General features: G+C 46.9%; 1 protein-coding gene across 1 annotated transcript; it reads right to left on the bottom strand.

Moving 5' to 3' along the window:
* Positions 1-10,325: 10,325 nt before the first annotated feature.
* On the bottom strand, positions 10,326-18,977 carry LOC307154712 (deoxynucleoside triphosphate triphosphohydrolase SAMHD1-like; the record flags this gene model as incomplete). Its single annotated transcript, XM_079864798.1, has 15 exons — positions 18,799-18,977; positions 17,150-17,244; positions 16,894-17,054; positions 13,046-13,161; positions 12,808-12,879; positions 12,623-12,714; positions 12,378-12,527; positions 12,194-12,294; positions 11,962-12,070; positions 11,661-11,752; positions 11,414-11,526; positions 11,120-11,256; positions 10,944-11,036; positions 10,713-10,817; positions 10,326-10,493 (listed from the first exon to the last, which is right to left on the bottom strand). The coding sequence occupies exons 1-15, from the start codon at positions 18,875-18,877 to the stop codon at positions 10,326-10,328; spliced, it is 1,683 nt and encodes a 560-aa protein (XP_079720924.1). The 5' UTR covers positions 18,878-18,977.
* Positions 18,978-19,675: the final 698 nt, after the last annotated feature.

The raw sequence follows: 19,675 nt of genomic DNA, 5'->3' as shown, positions 1-19,675 counted from the left end.
AGCCGCTATTTCCTCATTCCAAAGTAAGATGGTGGGCTCAGGCCCATCCTCGACCTTAGGCTCCTGAATCGTGCATTAATGAGGCGGCTATTCAGGTTGTTGACTTTGAAGCAGATGCTCTCGCAGATTTGCCCAGGAGACTCTTGCCCAATGTTGTTATCGGTGGATCTGAAAGTTGCTTTCATATCCAGATAGCTTCTCATCACAGACCATTCTTGAGAATCGCATTCGAGGAGGTGGCTTACAAGTAAACAGTCCTCCCATTCGGGCTGTCTCTGACTCCACACACTTTTATCAAGTGCATGGACACGGTTGTCTCCCTTACTAGACAGGTGGGAATCTGCGTCATGAACTACCTCGATGGCTGGCTAGTGTTAGCCCGGTCTGAGCACAAGCAATGTGCACACAGGTCGCTACTCCTCAGTCACCTGGAAATTATTGGGCTCAGAATCAACTCCGTTAAAGGAAAACTCCGACTTTTTGGGACTTTAGCTTATTCACAGTATCCCCCAGAGTTAGATAAGTCCATACATACCTTTTTCATTTCTGTGCGTTCTGTAAGTGTTATTTGACGCACCCACCGCTAGCCTAGCTTAGCACAAAGACTGGATGTAAATGGATAATGGTAGCATACTAATCCCAATAAGTGACAAAATAATGCAAACATTTTCCTATTTACATGTTGTGATCTATATAGTCACAGCGTGTACAAATAACAAGGCTATATGAGACAGAGACTATTTTTAATCGTATAAATACTGGGAACTATATTCTCACTAGGCGTAGGAGCACAGCTACTTGGGCAGAGTGGCTACTTGGGCGGAGTGATTAGCGCAGCACACGAGACGCCCTGTGGTGAGGAGCAGAGAGTTCGCTCAGAGTTGGAGTAATAGAGTCAGCAATTACTAGATAGTAAATTTATAGTTTACAATCATGGGTGTTCGCTGTATTGTAAAGAGCTGCAACAATAAACAGGGGAGACCAGGTAATACTATGATGTTTCATAGAATTCCAACTAAAAACGCTGACCTGATGAATCGATGGCTACTTTCCAAACACACCTGTAAACAGCATCAATAAGTATTTCGTTTGCTCTGAACATTTTACTATAGACGACTATTTTGAAAAAATGCAAGTTGCCACACGGACCATGAAACGTGTGCTAAAGGATACAGCCATCCCATCGATAATAAAGACAGGACAAATTGAATCACCTTTTGCTGCGGTAAGTGTTCCGTTATGTTTTGAGATGACTAACATTAGCCATACTGTAACAGTGCCATGCTAATGTAATGTAACCTTAGTAGTGACACTATAACGTGAATAGAGGCTCCGTGTATCCCCTTTATTGTTATTATCACTGTACTATGAATGATCATTATAACAAAATCACTTACTTGGTGGACAGCTGACCATTAGGTTCACTCGGCATGGGGCGTTTCTTCCAGTTGATCTTCCGTGGTAGTAACGCAAATATTTTGATTGTCATCACTCATCAAGCCTTGACATTGATGGCAATACCCAGTCCCATTCATTACAACAAAGGCACTCGGTTTCTGTCGGCATAGGTTGGCATGTTCCACATTTACACCACCATTGTTCGTTCTGATTCTCCCTTACAGCTTCCCTGTTTTACAGCTTCCAAAGTTTGTAACTCCTCGTCTGTGCATTCTGGCTCAAAACTATATGGTTCTGGATCTTGGTTTGATACACAGTAAAATTCCTCTGACAATTCCTCAAAGTCAGCCATGATCACGAGTCGCGTTCGCTACTAGCTAGTCTGTCACGTTTGTTTTGTTTACGGAACCATCAACAGTCAGGGCGTCTCGTGTGCTGCGCTAATCACTCCGCCCAAGTAGCCACTCCGCCCAAGTAGCTGTGCTCCTACGCCTAGTGAGAATATAGTTCCCAGTATTTATACGATTAAAAATGGTCTCTGTCTCATATAGCCTTGTTATTTGTACACGCTGTGACTATACAGATCACAACATGTAAATAGGAAAATGTTTGCATTATTTTGTCACTTATTGGGATTAGTATGCTACCATTATCCATTTACATCCAGTCTTTGTGCTAAGCTAGGCTAGCGGTGGGTGCGTCAAATAACACTTACAGAACGCACAGAAATGAAAAAGGTATGTATGGACTTATCTAACTCTGGGGGATACTGTGAATAAGCTAAAGTCCCAAAAAGTCGGAGTGTTCCTTTAAACAGTTGTAGTTCATGAATGCAGATCTAAAGATGTTCTCTAAAGACACTTAAAAAAATATAAGTGTATACAAGCTGTAGGAGTGTAAGTTTACTGTAAAGTAAGTACTGAACTAAAACATTTTTATTTCATACAAAAAAATATTTCACAAAATAATTTGGACTAAAATTGCTATAAATTACAGACGTACAGTATATTTGTATATATTTATTAAGAATTTGAAGCTGATTTCACAGAGATTGAGCTGCTAAAAGGTTTTAAAGCACTGTTTTAAATTCAATGTCCAATTTCAGAATGATTTTGAGTGTTACACATTTTGAATTATACTTGTTTTTGTGTTTTGTACACAAATGAAAGTAATAACCCCAAACTTCCATATTTATGCTAAGCACAATTCAGAAACATCCATATATTCACATAAACACAAACTCAAAAGCACTGGCTGTGTGTAAAGGCTCTATGAAGGGATTTTTACAGGCCTCTATTGTAGCTTTATCAGTCATTCATCGAGACTCAGAAGACTGTTGCCTTTAATGAATGCACTTCTGAGACACTTTATCATCAAGGAGGTGAAAGATCGTCTCGGTTACGGATGTAATCCTCGTTCCCTGAGTGGGAACGGAGACGTTACGTCGGATGACGACGATTGGGGTTTCGCTTAGAAAGCCTCTCACCTTCGAGTATATAAAACGAGCCAATGGCAATGAAATGCCATGGGTCTGCGGAATTTGCATAGCGTATCTCCGCCCACCGCAGGGGGTATAAAGGAAGTACGCTGGCAACATGCAGATATGTCTTCGCTGAGGAGCCGAGACTGAACTCAGGCGTTTTTCAGCGATACAGCGGAAGTGGCAGGAAGACGTAACGTCTCCGTTCCCACTCAGGGAACGAGGGTTACATCCGTAACCGAGACGTTCCCTTTCGTGGTCACTCCGAGTTACGTCGGATGACGACGATTGGGGTTCCAGTCTAATCACACCACCTCGGCTGTCATCCAGTGCCCTGCGTAAGTCTGAGCTCCCTGTTGTGAGACTAGCACGAACGAAGGAGTCCTACTTAACACAGGAATACCAAGGTACACTGGGAAGCATATCTCAGGAGAAATATGCAATTATGCCCAACCATTAAGGGGGGGGGGGGGACTTGAGAGACACATATGACCCAGAGGGATGCATATGGGGTATCACTGAGGTGTCCAGCCGCAGGTGGAATATTTAAACCCCAGGGGTGGCAAGGTGGCTTGCCAAGGGAAAGACACACGCTCAAAAGAGACTTACAGTGGAATACACATGTGGGGGTCGCCCAAAGGGGGGACCATGCACATGGAGGCACCTAGTCAAGCGCAAAAGCTGTGTTATGGCAGATTGGCATAAGTCAGGCGTTGACGTAACCAGTGCTGGAGGAACTCAGAGCTTATCAGACTCACCTGAGAAGACGATCGCACGTATCCCGTCCGTGGAGAGGAATGGCGAGCAAGCGAAGACACCTGAGCAGAATCTAGTACCGGCTGGTTGAAGCGAGTACATGGGAAGAAACTGGCTCTACTCGGAGATTATAGAATCTCGCGAATGTGTTGGGTGTCGCCCAGCCTGCAGCTCTACAAATGTCTGTTAGCGAGGCGCCATGCGCTAGAGCCCAAGAGGAAGCCACACTACGAGTGGAGTGAGCTTTCACACCAAGGGGGCATTGACGACCTTGCTGCTGGTATGCCAAAGCAATGGTATCCACTATCCAGTGAGATAACCTTTGCTTTGAGAGAGCCTTTCCCTTCAGCTTCCCACCATAACAGACAAAGAGCTGGTCTGAGGTCCTGAAACACCGCGTTCTGTCTACATAAGCACGGAGTGCGCGTACTGGACAGAGCAGTGTCAAGGCTGGGTCTGCCTCCTCCAAGGGCAGCGCTTGCAGGTTCACTACCTGGTCTCGAAAGGGTGTGGTAGGAACCTTGGGCACGTATCCAAGCCGGGGTCTCAGGATCACGTGAGAGTTAGCCGGCCCGAATTCCAGGCACGCTTCATCAACCGAAAATGCCTGCAGGTCCCCTACCCTCTTGATGGAGGCCAATGCAACCAGGAGCGCTGTCTTCATAGACAGGAACTTAAGCTCTGCTGATTGTAAAGGCTCAAATGGAGCACTCTGCAGGGCAGTTAGAACCACTGAGAGGTCCCAAGAGGGTACGAGGGGAGGACGAGGAGGATTCAGTCTTCTCGCTCCCCTCAGGAACCTGACAATCAGGTCGTGCTTCCCCAGAGACTTACCATCAACTGCTGCGTGATGTGCGGCAATGGCGGCAACATACACTTTCAGGGTGGAGGGAGACAGCCTTCGCTCCAACCCTTCTTGCAGGAAGGAAAGCACGACACTGATGGGGCAATTCGTGGGTTCTTGATGTTTAGAAGAACACCAGTTGACGAAGAGGTTCCACTTCAACGCATAGGCATGTCTCGTGGACGATGCTCTAGCGGAAGTGATGGTAGCCACCACCGCTGGTGGTAGGGTACTCAAACCTGCCTCGTCCCGTCCAGGAGCCACACGTGGAGGTTCCAAAGATCGGGACGAGGGTGCCAAAGGGTGCCCCGTCCCTGAGAAAGGAGGTCCTTCCTCAGAGGAATTGGCCAGGGAGGTGCTGTCGCGAGGAGTACTAGTTCGGAGAACCAGGTCCGGTTGGGCCAGTACGGGGCAACCAAAATGACCTGCTCCTCGTCCTCCCTGATCTTGCGCAAGGTCTGCGCAAGAAGGCTCACTGGGAGAAACCGCGGCCAGCTGTGCGCCAGTGCATCCGTGCCGAGCGTGCCCTCGGTCAGGGAATAATACAGGTCGCAGTGGGACGAGTCGTGGGAGGCAAACAGGTCTACCTGTGCGTCGCCGAACTGACCCCAAATCAGCTGGACCGACTGGGGATGGAGTCGCCAATCTCCAGCGAGAGGCCGAACTCGAGACAGCTCGTCGGCCGCCCGGTTCAGGTGTCCCGGGATATAAATGGCTCGAAGCGACCTCAGATGCTTCTGACTCCATATGAGGAGGTGGCGAGCGAGTTGCGACATACGGCGGGAGCGTAGACCACCTTGATGGTTGATGTACGCTACTGTCGCGGTATTGTCTGATCGGACTAGTACGTGCTGGCCCCTGAGCAGCGCACGGAAGCGGTGCAGGGCGAGACGTACAGCCAGCAACTCGAGGCAATTGACATGCCAAAGGCGCTGGGGTCCTGTCCAGGAGCCCGCGGCAGCATGACCATTGCACATGGCGCCCCAGCCCGTGGCAGAGGCATCTGTCGAAACAACAACATGCCGGGAAACTCGTTCTAAGGGCACTCCGGCCCGTAGAAAATTGAGGTTCGACCACGGGGTGAAGGTCTGACGGCAGGCTGGAGTCACTGGGACTCGGAGCGTGCCGTGTTGCCATGCCCACCTCGGGACTCGATCGCGAAGCCAAAGCTGAAGCGGTCTCATATGAAGCAATCCCAGCGGCGTTACTGCGGCTGCGGATGCCATATGCCCCAGGAGCCTCTGAAATAATTTCAGTGGAACCGCACTCTTGCCCTCGAACTGACGAAGACAAGTCAGCAGTGACTGCGCGCGCTCGCTCGTAAGCTGCGCGCACATGGCGACCGAGTCGATCTCCATACCGAGAAAAGAGATCCTCTGCACGGGGCAGAGTTTGCTCTTCTCCCAGTTGACCCGAAGGCCCAGACGAACTAGGTGCTGAAGCACTAGGTCCCTGTGTTCGCAAACCTGGTCTCGAGAGTGAGCTAGGATTAGCCAGTCGTCGAGATAGTTCAGGATGCGAACCCCGTGTTCCCGGAGGGGAACAAGGGCTGCCTCGACGACCTTCGTGAAGACGCGAGGAGACAGGGCTAGCCCGAAAGGGAGAACCGCGTACTGGTATGCCTGCCCCTCGAAAGCAAACCGTAGAAACGGTCTGTGTCGAGGTAAAATGGAGACATGGAAGTAGGCGTCCTTCAGGTCGATCGCTGCAAAGCAATCCTGCGGCCGCACACACTGGAGGATGTGTTTGGCCGTTAGCATCTTGAACGGCAGCCTGTAAAGGGAGCGGTTCAAGACGCGCAGGTCGAGGATTGGCCGTAACCCACCGGACTTCTTGGGTACAATGAAGTAAGGGCTGTAGAAGCCGGACTTCATCTCGGCTGGAGGGACAATCTCGATCGCACCCTTCGCCAGTAGGGTGGCGACCTCCGCTCTCATGACAGGGGCATTGCCACCGACCATAGTGAAGCGGACTCCCCTGAAGCGGGGAGGAGATATCGCGAACTGAATCGCGTAGCCGAATCTGATGGTTCTCGCGACCCACGGGACAGTCTGGGAAGCTCTAGCCAGGCCTCCAGAAAGTGCACCAGAGGGGTCATACGAACCACAGACGCACCGTCGGTGGGGCAGCGAGGCGGAATGACCGGCACCGGCGAGGGTGGCATAGCGGCCCTGTGCGGGGGCACGGTCATTAACCGCGTCCTGCCAGAGGAGGCCAGGGGAGGGCGCGCGTCCCACGGGGGCGTGCTCTGGCAGGGGTCTGGCGACAGAGGGGGATGAGAGGAGCGTGGCCCGTGGGCGGCGCGTGCTGTCATCCACAGCCTCTTGGGGCTTGGAGGAAGGGACATCTGTTCTTGAACAAGAATTTCCCCCCGGCCCTCCACCGGGGAAAGGAGTGGCCCTGCTACCAGCTCCTGAGAAGAACTGAGCCCTAACCCCAAGCTGCCCGTCTCAGAAGTGCTGCTTAGCATGCCGTTTAGCCGGCTAAGGGGCGGAGACAGGCGGTGCCACCCTCCTGCGACCTCCTCTGCTGTGGGCCAGTGAAGGCTCGAGGGGAGGAACGCAGAGGGGCGGTGTCGGCGGGAAGCAGGCTAAGGACACCGCACGGACAGATGACCGTCGGTACAGAAGGTCCTGCGCCTGCTTATAGAGTGATCGAAGACTGTTGGGCGCAATCCTCAACCACACCGCCGACTAGGCTGCCCGTCTCAAGAGTGCTGCTTAGGCTGGCATGGCAGTCTAAGGGGCGGAGACGGGCAGCGCCGCCCTCCTGCGACTTGCTCCTGCTCAGGGCCGGTGAAGACCCGAGGGGAGCAACCGCATGGAGGGGGCATTGGCGGGAAGCAGACTAAGGAGACCACACGGATGGATGACCATCGGTGCAGGACCCGAGTCTACTTCAGGTGGTCGAAGCCACACCGCCAAAGAGCCCAGCCCGGGACATGGGGGAGCTTAGAAAATAAACTCTCAGACACCCCCACATCAACCTGGCTAAGCCCATGTCTGGACCACACTAGTGGACATCACCTGACCTAGGATCACGCAGGTGCTGATGTCGCCTGAGCGAGGTCGGCAGTGTGCGTGGCGGAACAAACCAGGCCGGGCATGGGAGGCATAGCGTCCCAGCATAGGGGCGTGGTTAGAATTTCCGCGTTCTGCCAGGGTTGGCCAGGGAAGGACTAGCGTTCCACTGCGGCCGGTTCGACAGAACTCCCGGGACAGCACTGCATCGAAGGCGCAGGCGACACACAGCACTGCATGACCGTGCCACGATAGTGACAGGGAACATGCAGACCATGATCGCCGTGCGATCGAAAGCAGCGAAGGCGGAGGACACCCGCGGGCCACGAAAGTCACGTGGAGTCTCGCGCAGCGCAGGCGTCCTGATGCACGTCCGGGAGAAGCTTACAGCGCTCGGGGGGAGGGCGGGGCCACTCCAGCCGATGCTTTCAGCTGCCCGGGAAAGCATGGCTGACAGCTCTGGATCGGTCCCGGCAACGATGGCACTCCCGTGGGAGGCAACGCAGTCGAAACTTCATTTCCAGAGGAATCAAGCCCGCCTTGTGATGCTGTGAGTGCATGGTCTGCGATGTGGAGGGGGGTGTGGCCCGAGGAATTGACTCGTCGGTTGTTGTGCCACACCAAACCCTCAGATCACCCTGGCCACCAGCCAAAGTATCCCTTCTCGAGGAAGAGATAAATTGGGGTGTGGCAGAGGGGACTCTACTCACATGGAGATCATTGTGTCTTGATCTATAAACATCGCGATGGCCATGTTCCCGCAATGAAAACATGACTCATCAACGAGCGCTGCCGAGCGTGATTAAGCCCAACACGCAAAACAGCGCTCGCGACCGTTAGGCAGAGATGACTCACGCACACACATCCAGAAAATACACGGGCGAACCGTCTTGAAAAAGACGTGCCGCGTGCAGCTCTTTTAGAGAGTGGAAAAGCTCAGCAGAGTGCTGAAACGCCCAGGGAGAAACACACTCACTGTCGGCAGATTACTGCACAAATCAGCAGCAGGAAATGCGATCTCGCTGGAAAGCGCCGTCACACCAACACACTGAAGAGCCGCTCGTCTCGAAGAGATTTGAGATGACACTCAAAAGGCTTGTGGAGTGAAGTACTGAACTTGGCTCCGAAGCGAAAACATATCTGCATGTTGCCAGCGTACTTCCTTTATACCCCCTGCGGTGGGCGGAGATACGCTATGCAAATTCCGCAGACCCATGGCATTTCATTGCCATTGGCTCGTTTTATATACTCGAAGGTGAGAGGCTTTCTAAGCGAAACCCCAATCGTCGTCATCCGACGTAACTCGGAGTGACCACGAAAGGGAACAATCATGTCTGTGCTACTGAAGAAATATACAGATTATGAAAGTATAATGGAAAATATTTTAAAATCAAGGCATGTTAATTATATAATGGGAACTGCATTTTTATTCAGTCAGAGGAAGAACTTGTCATTGATTTAATGTGTGAAGCAAAGCCAATCACTGCTTTAAAAAAAACAGGGCCAGTTTAATAAGAGCCGGTTATCTGGTAAATGTGGGTACAATTCATCTCATGCAATTTCAAGGGAAGTGAGTGTGAATTATGAAAACAAATATATGCTTTTTAACTTATTATTTAAACTCATTTCAGTGTTTTACCACACATCACAATTCCATATATAGTTGAACAGTGATTCACTCTCTATTATGTAATAAATTTAATTGTGTTCAATCTTGTTGAATTTTCTGCTGCACAAATATCATCTTTTTACCATGAATGAAAAATAAATGTCAACAAAGAAAAATAAAGTCACGTTAAAGGACAATATGAGCAATTCATTTGCATATTAACAAAAACTAAATTCATTCATTACTTCTATTTATATATATTTTTAAACATTTTCGAGTTGTTTCTACATGCAGCAACATGTAATCAATCAATACAATATTATGAATAAATGTATATTATATTAAGAGGCATGCACTTAAACATTAATTCATAGTTTTTTGGTTAGTTCTCTTAAAATTTCAAGCATTTACGTTTAAATTTTAAACACAATTTCCCTACTTTTATAATGAAAATAGTATAAATGCAGATTTTATGACAATTTTAACTTATAAAAGTTGAAAAGTAATTTAAATTATTTAAAACTGTAAAATGATGAGTTTATTATAGAGATAGTATAGTTTTCATTAATATTTTGAATTTGCTTTTATTTTTATAATTCCAGGTTTCCTTTTAATTTTAGTTAAAAGTTTTAGTAATTTTACATTTTGGACATTTTAGTATTGTTTTTGTTTGTTTAAGTTTTTTTTGTTTAAGTTTGAGATATTTTAGTACATCAAGTTAAAATAAATGAAAATGAGAAATTCAGCCTTTGGCAACTAGCTAAAATAAAATAAAATTTTGTATATTTTATTTCAGATAATGTTTTAATTGAAATACAGAAAATGTTTGTTCATTGGTTTTAGATTTAGGGAACTATAATAACCCTTGGCCAGTAGTAACACCTCAAATGCACTATTTTATTTATACATTCATGTTCATTTTAACTTAAAAACTTAGTGTTGAAATATCAAGTTAATGAACATGCTCCATTTTAGAGTGTTCTCTTCATTAATAAGCACTTGTCATGTTTGCAGTTGTGGTATATGTGTGCTGTTTTGGCAGTATTTCCACAGATGATCAGATGAATTATTGTGTGATTTCCTTCAGAGAGCAGCAGAGGACTCGACTACTCTGTGCTTTCATTCCCCTTATTCATTCTTTCAGATCAGTTTCAGTTCAGTTTGCATTTGTTGGTTAAACAAACCGACTCTGCAGCCATAAACTTTAGATATTATAAATCATACACGGAGTCCAAAATTGTCTTTACACCAGATCTGAAAGCACTTCTCAGCCTCTTCCACCTTCTTCTTCTCCTCCATCTTATCTTCAGCTGTCTGATCATCAGTTCTTCTGTAATAAACTCTGACAAGCTCTTCATTGAACTTCTTTGGTAGGAAACTGGACAACTGTCAATACAAGACAAATATCACTCTCAATGAGTTTTATAAAGAGACTCAATCATTGAGTAAATGAAGTACACTCTAAAATTCACTAAGCCGAACAAGACACAGTTCAAGCTCCAGTCCAATTGGTTTAACAAAAGAACATTAGAAAGGAATAAATGGCACAAATTTGGAAAGATTATGCAATGATCTGAAATAAAACAGTTTGAGTGTCATGAGTACCTGATAATCTTTAATGGTTGAAGCTTGGTTGGGATTCCTCTTGCTGTAGAAATAAACGGATTCAATGGGGTTTTTGTCCTTCATGCCGTGATCCAGATCAACCACCTGAGCTTGTGAGAACATGAGATTCACTAAACAATTCTGTTTTATTTCAGTGTAAAAACATGCATCTTAGTCACTAAACACATGTTATCTGGTTTAAGTATGTAAATCAGCTCTGAAATAACTTACATAAACTGGTAATTCTTCGGCGTTCAGAGAAACAGTCGGGTCAGTGGGTTTGTACTTCTGCACTGCAGCTTTCCATGATTCTGTCAGCTGTTCCTGAATCTTCTGATTTGAGAGGGTTTGTTAGTTTTATAAGGTTAATCAAACTGTAAATCAGTGTTTTTCAGTTTCTGTTCAACCTTTGACTTGTGTTCCTCAGTCAGATGAGCTTCTCCCACAAACTTTGGCAGTTTTCTCCTGATGATCTTGTCCAGGATGTTTCTGGATTTCTTTAGATTATCAGCAGTGGAGGACGAGATCTGCTCAAAGATCTCATCTGACACAACAACAGAAGATTCATTATTATACATGTTATTTCACATAACCACATGTCTCAAAAGAGAATATGTTTATCCTGGTTTATGGTAATCCGGTATATCTTTAGCTCTTTTACATTTGAGTTTACATGTTTTTCACCTGTTCTTTGAGCTGACCTGTGAGTTTGCTGTATTCCTCTGCTGTCTTTATGGCTTCAGAAATCTTCAGCATATCTTTAGGTTTCTCTTTATGAAGATCACGATCAGCTAGTACGAGCGCATCTGCAAACCTAACACATTAGAGTTAGTGTTTCCAACATGTATAAGAATCACAGTCTAATGCTGAATTTGTGTTAGAAGAATAAGTCAAGCAGCAGGTTAAATATTGTGAAATCTCATATTCACTGCAAACAGAGAGACTCACATCTCTTCAATGATGTTGCAGATCTTGTGCTGGTAGGCCTGGCGATGGAGAGTGTATCGAGTGCGAAACATGTCATAAACATTATCTGCCTCCTGTTAGACATACAAACACCAGTGTCACAGATCCAGTTCCCATAATTAAGCATTCACATTCAACAGCTAATGTTACTTCTGAAGTTTTAAGCAGAGAATATAAATATAAAACAGAGTAGATGAATCTTGAATATATTCAGTACGTCATACATTCAATATGTGTGTGTCTTTGATTAGTAATCATAGTGTGTGATAATTGTATCAGGCACCTTGTCTCTAAAGCAGATGTGATTTCTCCCGTTCACGTCACAGACTCGAGCGAACTTCAGCAGACGCTGATGGTCAAAGCTGTTTCGAATGCCGAGGTGATGGCAGTCTCTGAGAAATAAACATTAAATAGAAATATAAAAAGTATATGTAAATGAGAGGATAATTTGGCTCAAAGTTATAATAGATTCTACATCATAGTACCATCTGTGCAAAATGCCTAATAATATGTACCGTGCGAAATAGTCCCATTTGTCTACATCAATGCCGTTCTGTTTGTTTGCCACAATCTCATACAGGAAGGATTTGTCTTCAGCTCTGCCCTCGTATGTCCACTGAAAATAAAAGCAAAGGCTGTGTGTAAATGAGGCTTCATTCATGCTAACACATCAATGACAGATGAAGTATCAGTATGAACCTCAGCAACTGAATCTTTTGCCCCTTCGATTAACTCCTCAATGAAGGTGACTTCTTTATCATCCAGTCCGTGCTCTTTCAACACATTCTCATTCTCAGTCTTCAAACTCTTCACAATGTCATCAAACATCAGCACTGACATCTGCTCATGCTACAGTAAAGACACAAAGACAGATGAGATCCTAAATACCTATATTACAGAAACCAGCGGCACTGAGTGTGTGTGAGCAATGTGTTCATTCTCACCTTCCACTTCTCAGGGATGTCATCAGGCAAGCCTAAGAAAAAAACGCAGGTCTCATGTGGATTGTAAGTCATGTTATGCACATTAACAAACTCTTTCAATTTCCCAGACATACATGGCTTGAGTTCTCCATGTCCAAATGTAACAATAACATGAGTAAGAAATGTGCATGTCCACAGACACTTACCTCTTATTTTTTTCATTGTTTTTGCTTTAGGAATAACCAGACCATCAAATACATGGGAAAATGGACCATGACCTAAAAAATAAAGAGAAACTGGATCATTCTTAGTATGGTTATCATAAATCAATGCTCAAATTGACAAGGGTTTGGGTGAGTTTAGACTCCATGACAAATACAAAAAACACAACAAAACACGAATAGTGGATTATTTTCACTTTTCATGTGCATTAGTGCTACTCACCCAAGTCATGACACAGTCCAGCGATCTGAACACACAGGAAATCCTGTTTGGTGATTTTGAGCTCTGGCTGATTATCATGAAGAGTCTTGACCAAACAACCAGCTAAATACGCCACTCTAACACACACACACACACACACACACACACACACACACAAACAACACCACAGTTTATACCAAGAACACTGAATAGCAAAAATATTTTTATTTGTTTCCTTGCATGCCATGTAAAAACATCAACAACATCAGAGAACGTCTCGGTAACGTATGTAACCCTCGTTCCCTGAGTGGGAACGGAGACATTACGTCAGTGACGACGAAATGGGGGTTTCGCATAGAAAGCCTATCACCTTCGAGATATAGAAACCGAGCCAATGGCAATGGAAATGCATTGGGTCTGCGGGTTTTGCATGCGTAACTCCGACCCACCTCGTGGGTATATAAGGGCCTTTTTTTTTTTTAAATGCTTCCCTCAGGGAGAAGGTATCGCTCTGTCAAATGTTCCACTGATCACCATTTAAATAGTTTCTTTCCCCAAGCTGTGATCACTTTATCAAATTTGCGAATCAGACTTAAAAATACACATATGACCCGGAGGGGCTGCATATGGAGAATCTCTGGGGTGTCCAGCCGCAGGTGAAATTTTTCAACCCCAGGGGTGGCAAGATGGCTTGCCAAGGGAAAGACACATGCTCAGAGAGGCTTACAGTGGAAATACACATGTGGGGGTCGCCCAGAGGGGGAACCATGCACATCGAGGCACCTAGCCAAGCGCGAAAGCTGCCGGTGGCATAGCTCTGGCGTTGACGTCGACAGTGCTGGAGGAGACTCAGGGCTTATGAGGCTCACCTGAGGAGAAAATCGCACGTATCCTGTCCGTGGAGAGGAATGGCGAGCAAGCGACGACACCTGAGCAGAATCTAGTACCGGCTGGTCGAAGCGAGTACATGAGAAGAAACTGGCTCCACTCGGAGACTGTAGAATCTCGCGAATGTGTTAGGTGTCGCCCAGCCTGCAGCTCTGCAGATGTCTGTCAGCGAGGCGCCATGCGCTAGAGCCCAAGAGGTGACGACGAGGTGACCACTCCGGGTGGAGTGGGCCGTCACCAAGGGGGCACGGTCAACCTTGCTGCTGGTATGCCAAAGCAATGGCGTCCACTATCCAGTGAGACAACCTTTGCTTGGAGAGAGCCTTTCCCTTCAGCTTCCCACCATGACAGACAAAGAGCTGGTCTGAGGTCCTGAAACACTGTGTTCTGGCTACGTAAGCACGGAGGGCGTGTACTGGACAGAGCAGTGCCAAGGCTGGGTCTGCCTCCTCCGATGGCAGCGCTTGCAGGTTCACCACCTGGTCTCGAAAGGGTGTGGTGGGAACCTTGGGCACGTATTCAGGCCGGGGTCTCAGGATCACGTGAGAATTAGCCGGACCGAATTCCAGGCATGCTTCTTCAACGGAGAATGCCTGCAGGTCCCCTACCCTCTTGATGGAGGCCAATGTAACCAGGAGCACTTTCTTCACTGACAGGACCTTAAGCTCCACTGATTGCAGAGGCTCAAAGGGAGCATTCTTCAGGGCAGTTAGTCTCCTCGCTCCTCTCAGGAACCTGATGATCAGGTTGTGCTTTCCAACGGACTTACCTTCGACTGGATCGTGATGTGCGGCAATGGCAGCAACATACACTTTCAAGGTGGAGGGAGACAGCCTTCGCTCCAACCCTTGCAGGAAGGAAAGCACGACACTGATCGGGCATCTCCGGGGGTCTTCTTGGTGAGAAGAACACCAGTTGACAAAGAGTTCAATCCATAGGCATGTCTCCTGGACGATGCTCTAGCGGAAGTGATGGTAGCCACCACCGCTGGTGGTAGGGTACTCAAACCTGCCTAAGGGTGCCATAGGGTGCCCCGTCCCTGAGAAAGAAGGTCCTTCCACAGGGGAAACTCGTTCTAAGGGCACTCCGGCCCGTAGAAAGCTGAGGTTCGTCCACGGGGTGAAAGTCTGACGGCAGGCCGGAGTCAATGGGACTCGGACCGTGCCGTGTTGCCATGCCCACCTCGGGATTCGATCGCGAAGCCAGTGCTGAAGCGGTCTCATATGAAGCAATCCAATTGGCGTTGCTGTGGCTGCAGATGCCATATGCTCCAGGAGCCTCTGAAATAGTTTCAGTGGAACCACACTCTTGCCCTAGAATTGGCGGAGACAAGTCAGCAGTGACTGCGCGCGTGCGCTCGCTCGTAAGATGCAGGCAAATGGCGACCGAGTCGATTTCCATACAGAGAAAAGAGATCCTCTGCACGGGACAGAAATTGCTCTTCTCCCAGTTGACCCGAAGGCCCAGACGAGCTCGGTGCCGGAGCACTAGGTCCCTGTGTTAGCAAACCTGGTCTCGAGAGTGAGCAAGGTTCAGCCAGTCGTCGAGGTAGTTCTCGTGGTGTAGCGAAGCGGAATGACCGACCCGGACGTGGGTGGCATTGGGGCCCGGTGTGGGGGCACGGTCATTAGCCGCATCCAGAGGAGACCAGGGAAGGACCAGCGTTCCGCGGGGGTGGTGTGGTGAAGGCGGAGAAGGCAGACGAGCGATCGTGGGAAGACAGTGGTGCCTTCCATGACCTGGAGACCTCCTCATGCACGTCCGGGAAGAATGGCATTGGGGTTGGACGCTGGCGTTGACCAGCGACCACACCCAAAAATCAATCATCAAACCGCGAGCGCTGAGGACATGGTGGAGGGTTCCATTCTAACCCAATGCTCGCGGCGGCCCGGGAAAGCATGGCCGTCAGCTCAGGATCAGACTCGGGCAATGCTGGCATGCCCGAGGGCGGCAGCACAGCCAAATCCTCACTTCCCGAGGACTCATGCCCACCTTGTGATGCTGCGATCGACACAGCACCTTCCTCTGGAGCGCCGAAAGAAACGCGGGGCGCCTCTGAAGAGGGACCATCGTGCTCAATCAGAGCGCTCACGGGTTGCTACACTGGATAGGGGGATGTGGGCCGAGGACGAATCGTCGGCGTATTAGTCCACACCGTCACCCTCAGGTCACCCTGGCCACCAGCCGAAGTACGACCTCCAGAGGAGACCGTAGATCGGGGTGTGGATGAGGGAACTCTACCTCGTGAGAGGTCATTGAGTCTCGATCGTAATGTTGCGATGGTCATGTTCCTGCAGTGAGAACATGACTCATCCACAAACGCTCCCTTGGCGTGATCAACGCCCAAACACACAAGACAGTGATTGTGCCCAACCGAGTCAGAAACTGTTCGACCGCAACCAGTGTACGGGCGAGGCATCTTTAAAAAGACGTGCCGCGTGCAAGCTCTTTTTGTGAGAGGAAAACTCGGATGCGGATGTTGAAGCGCACAGGGAGAACACACTCTGGTAGATCACACAGCACAGATCAGCAGGCAATGTGAATTCGCTGAAATCGACGTCACACCAACACCGGAGAGTCACTCATCTCAAGAGTGCTGAGAAAGAGGATGAAAAACTCAGGAATGGCTTGTGGAGTGAAGAGATGATCTTGGCTCCGAAGCGAAAACATACTGCGCTATGCCGGAGTACTTCCTTATATACCCACGAGGTGGGATGGAGTTACGCATGCAAAACCCGCAGACCCAAGGCATTTCCATTGCCATTGGCTCGTTTTCTATATCTCGAAGGTGATAGGCTTTCTATGCGAAATCCCCATTTCGTCATCACTGACGTAACTCGTAGTGACCACAAAAGGAAACTGTGAACATTTAAATGTAGTCAAATTATTTAAATATTAACTTTAAATCTCTCAAATTATTAATTTAAACATAATTATTTAAACAATCTAAAAAAATTGATCAGAATATAATTATATTTCACCCAAGTGAGTGTTCAAAGCGATTGTGAGAAGCTCCCGGATACACCAGATATGTTCCTCCAAGTTGTTTGATGTGTCGAAGTCTCTGAAACTGAGGTGTATCTGTGATCTTCACCAGCAGGGGGTGCAGCGCAATGTGACCATGAATGGGGTCGTTGAAGATCTACAGGATACAAAACGCACCAGTTCATTGCACTAACATTCGATGCATTTCGCAACTCAACATAAGCAGAAATGTTAAATGAGTAGTTAGTTTACCTTCATTTGTTCTTTTGAAAAGTCTAAGGAGTATTTCTTCAGGATGTCTTGCAATTCATCCGTAATAATCTCCCATGACTGTTGTTTCTCAGGCTCTGGAAAAGCATGACATTTTATATCCGAAGTAAAATCGCTTCGGTTACTAAAGTACTGTAACCTTGGTTCCCTGAGATGACGGGAATGAGCATTGCATCAGTGTTTTCTGACACTTACTGTATGTGGAAAACTCCCGTTTTTCTTAGAATACTGAAGCCTGATTGGTTCATGTCACCTGCACAGACAAATTACTTTTCTTCCTGTCAAAATGGACGGGGCCAACTGCCTATTTGAGTAGCTCTAAAAGCCATTTTAGTCAGAATTTTTCGGCCGAGGAGCGGAGCGTCGACTCTCGTAGGCTAAGTAGCACAGCAAGCTACACAATGCTCATTCCCGTTATTGTTCCCTAGTTACGTTAGTAACTGGAAATTTTCCTTACAATACGATTCACTCGATTGCATCAATGTTTTCTGATGCTTATGAGGAACGTACTGCAAAACGCTGTGTTACTAGTGCAGAACGGAAGGCCATCCTGCAAGTCCGTATCCAGGGGTGCTTGATGCCAAAAGCCCCATGGCAGGCTCCTAGAGAGATAGGGACTTAAAATACGTCCTATAAGAGGAGCTTTGGGTCTTTTTTGAGACTGTGTTGGGCCCAGTACCAGCCAAGCACAGTCCCTCCAATGTCCAGAACTGAACAGGAGGTTGGGAGGTGAACAAATGCTCGCATTGGGCGGGCCTCCTCCTCTTCATGCCCAAAATATCAGGGCTGCTTGAGCTGCTCACGATCCAGCTCTACCCTAGGGCGGGGTCCCTAATTCCTGGGAAATAGGTAGCGCTTAGCTGAGCGGAAGCGCTGCTTCACCTTGTTTTGCCTTTTCCTGGGGTTGAGCCAGTGCGCGGGCTGCGCGGGTGAATTGACACACGCGGGCGCTGGGCCGAACATGAGCTCGCTACAGTTCCATTGCTCAGCCCCGGTGGCTCCGCTGTTTCTTCCGTCTCGGCTTGAGAGGGGAAGATCATTTGGAGAGTGTGCGAGGCATGATTGATTGCTCTCTTGAAAGAAAGTGATCCTTGGGCACAACAGGGCGAGACTCATGCTCTGGAAGTAAGAGCAGCTGTTCTCTGTGGGAGCAGCCATGGCGTGGACACATCCTTGTCAAGCGATGCCCTCTGTGTGCTCATTCGAGGGGTGCAAGGAAGCCACACTCATGGCATGACATTTTGCAACAAACATATTTTTAGGAAGTAGTTCAAGCGGTTCAAGTTCTGGCAATGCCTTTCTGACGTAATTCCTGTATGTGTCTTTCTTTAAACACCTTCCTTTCTATCCTCCTTAAATCTTTTCTGTTCACTGTATTTCTTGTCATCTTAAGTCAAGTCAAGTTGCGGTCCAAATAAACAAATATTTGTATGTATTAACTAAACTCCTTATACTTGAATGATAATCTCGTGCTGAACTTATTTTCCCCTGGTTTGTAAATCATATGTAACAGATTAATATTACTCTAAACACAAATATAGCAGCAGGAGATAGATGCATCACATGAAATTCAGTAAATTATATATGCACATTATCATATGGCAGTGAGTTGTGTACATGTCTTTCCTTACCTTCAATTTCTTCATATGTCTTTTTTAGATCTTGAAGATTTTTCCTGAGATCAGAGAGAGTTGTTTTGTGTGTTTGCATCTTCTCTTTTGTCTTCTTTTTGTGGGTTGTTAAAAGCTCAGATGAGAAGGCAATAAATATCTCTAGAACTTTGTACAGATTTTATAGATCCAGCAGCTCAACCCACTGGAATACATGAGGAAAGTTGTCATTAAACTATGAGGGTGTGTCTCAGACAAACATTGAACTGTAGTGAAGGGGAATGAGTCGGATCAGAGAGACTGCTGCTGGAAACACATTCAGGAAGTGCCAATCACACAATGTTTACTGTACAGTTCTTGTAAATGTATTTGTCTTAAAACTTTGGTAGGGGAGCCTATTTAAGCCCTGTTAAGTTTTAACAACTTTTCTGGGCCGGCAGAATTAAATTACATAGAAGCCTTTGAAGGAGTGATCCAGCTCTCAGATTTAAACAAAAATATCTTAAATTTTGTGTTCCGAAGATGAACGAAAGTCTTACGGGGTTGGAACAACATATGGGTGAGTAATTACTGACAGAATTTTCATTTTTTGGTGAACTAACCCTTTAACAAGTTAATAAGACACACCTGGGCAACAGGGAAACAAACACAGCCATTGCCATAGGACACAATTAACACAGAAACAAGGAGAACAGAGAACACTTAAAAGACCTTAAGAAAGGCTAACAGAAGACTGGAATCATGACATTAACAAATATATGCAAATGGTTAGGTCATGCAAAAATATAGCATTTAAGTCATCCTTTACTCCACTCATGACATTTTATTTCTGTATACAGTCAAAAATCTGTATACAGTCAAATATTAGTGAAACTTCAAAATTGATCAGTTGATCAGT

This window comes from Squalius cephalus (assembly GCF_949319135.1).
Source record: "Squalius cephalus genome assembly, chromosome: 2".
In the NCBI taxonomy this organism is placed as follows: domain Eukaryota; kingdom Metazoa; phylum Chordata; class Actinopteri; order Cypriniformes; family Leuciscidae; genus Squalius; species Squalius cephalus.
This window is presented reverse-complemented; position numbering and strand designations above follow the sequence as displayed.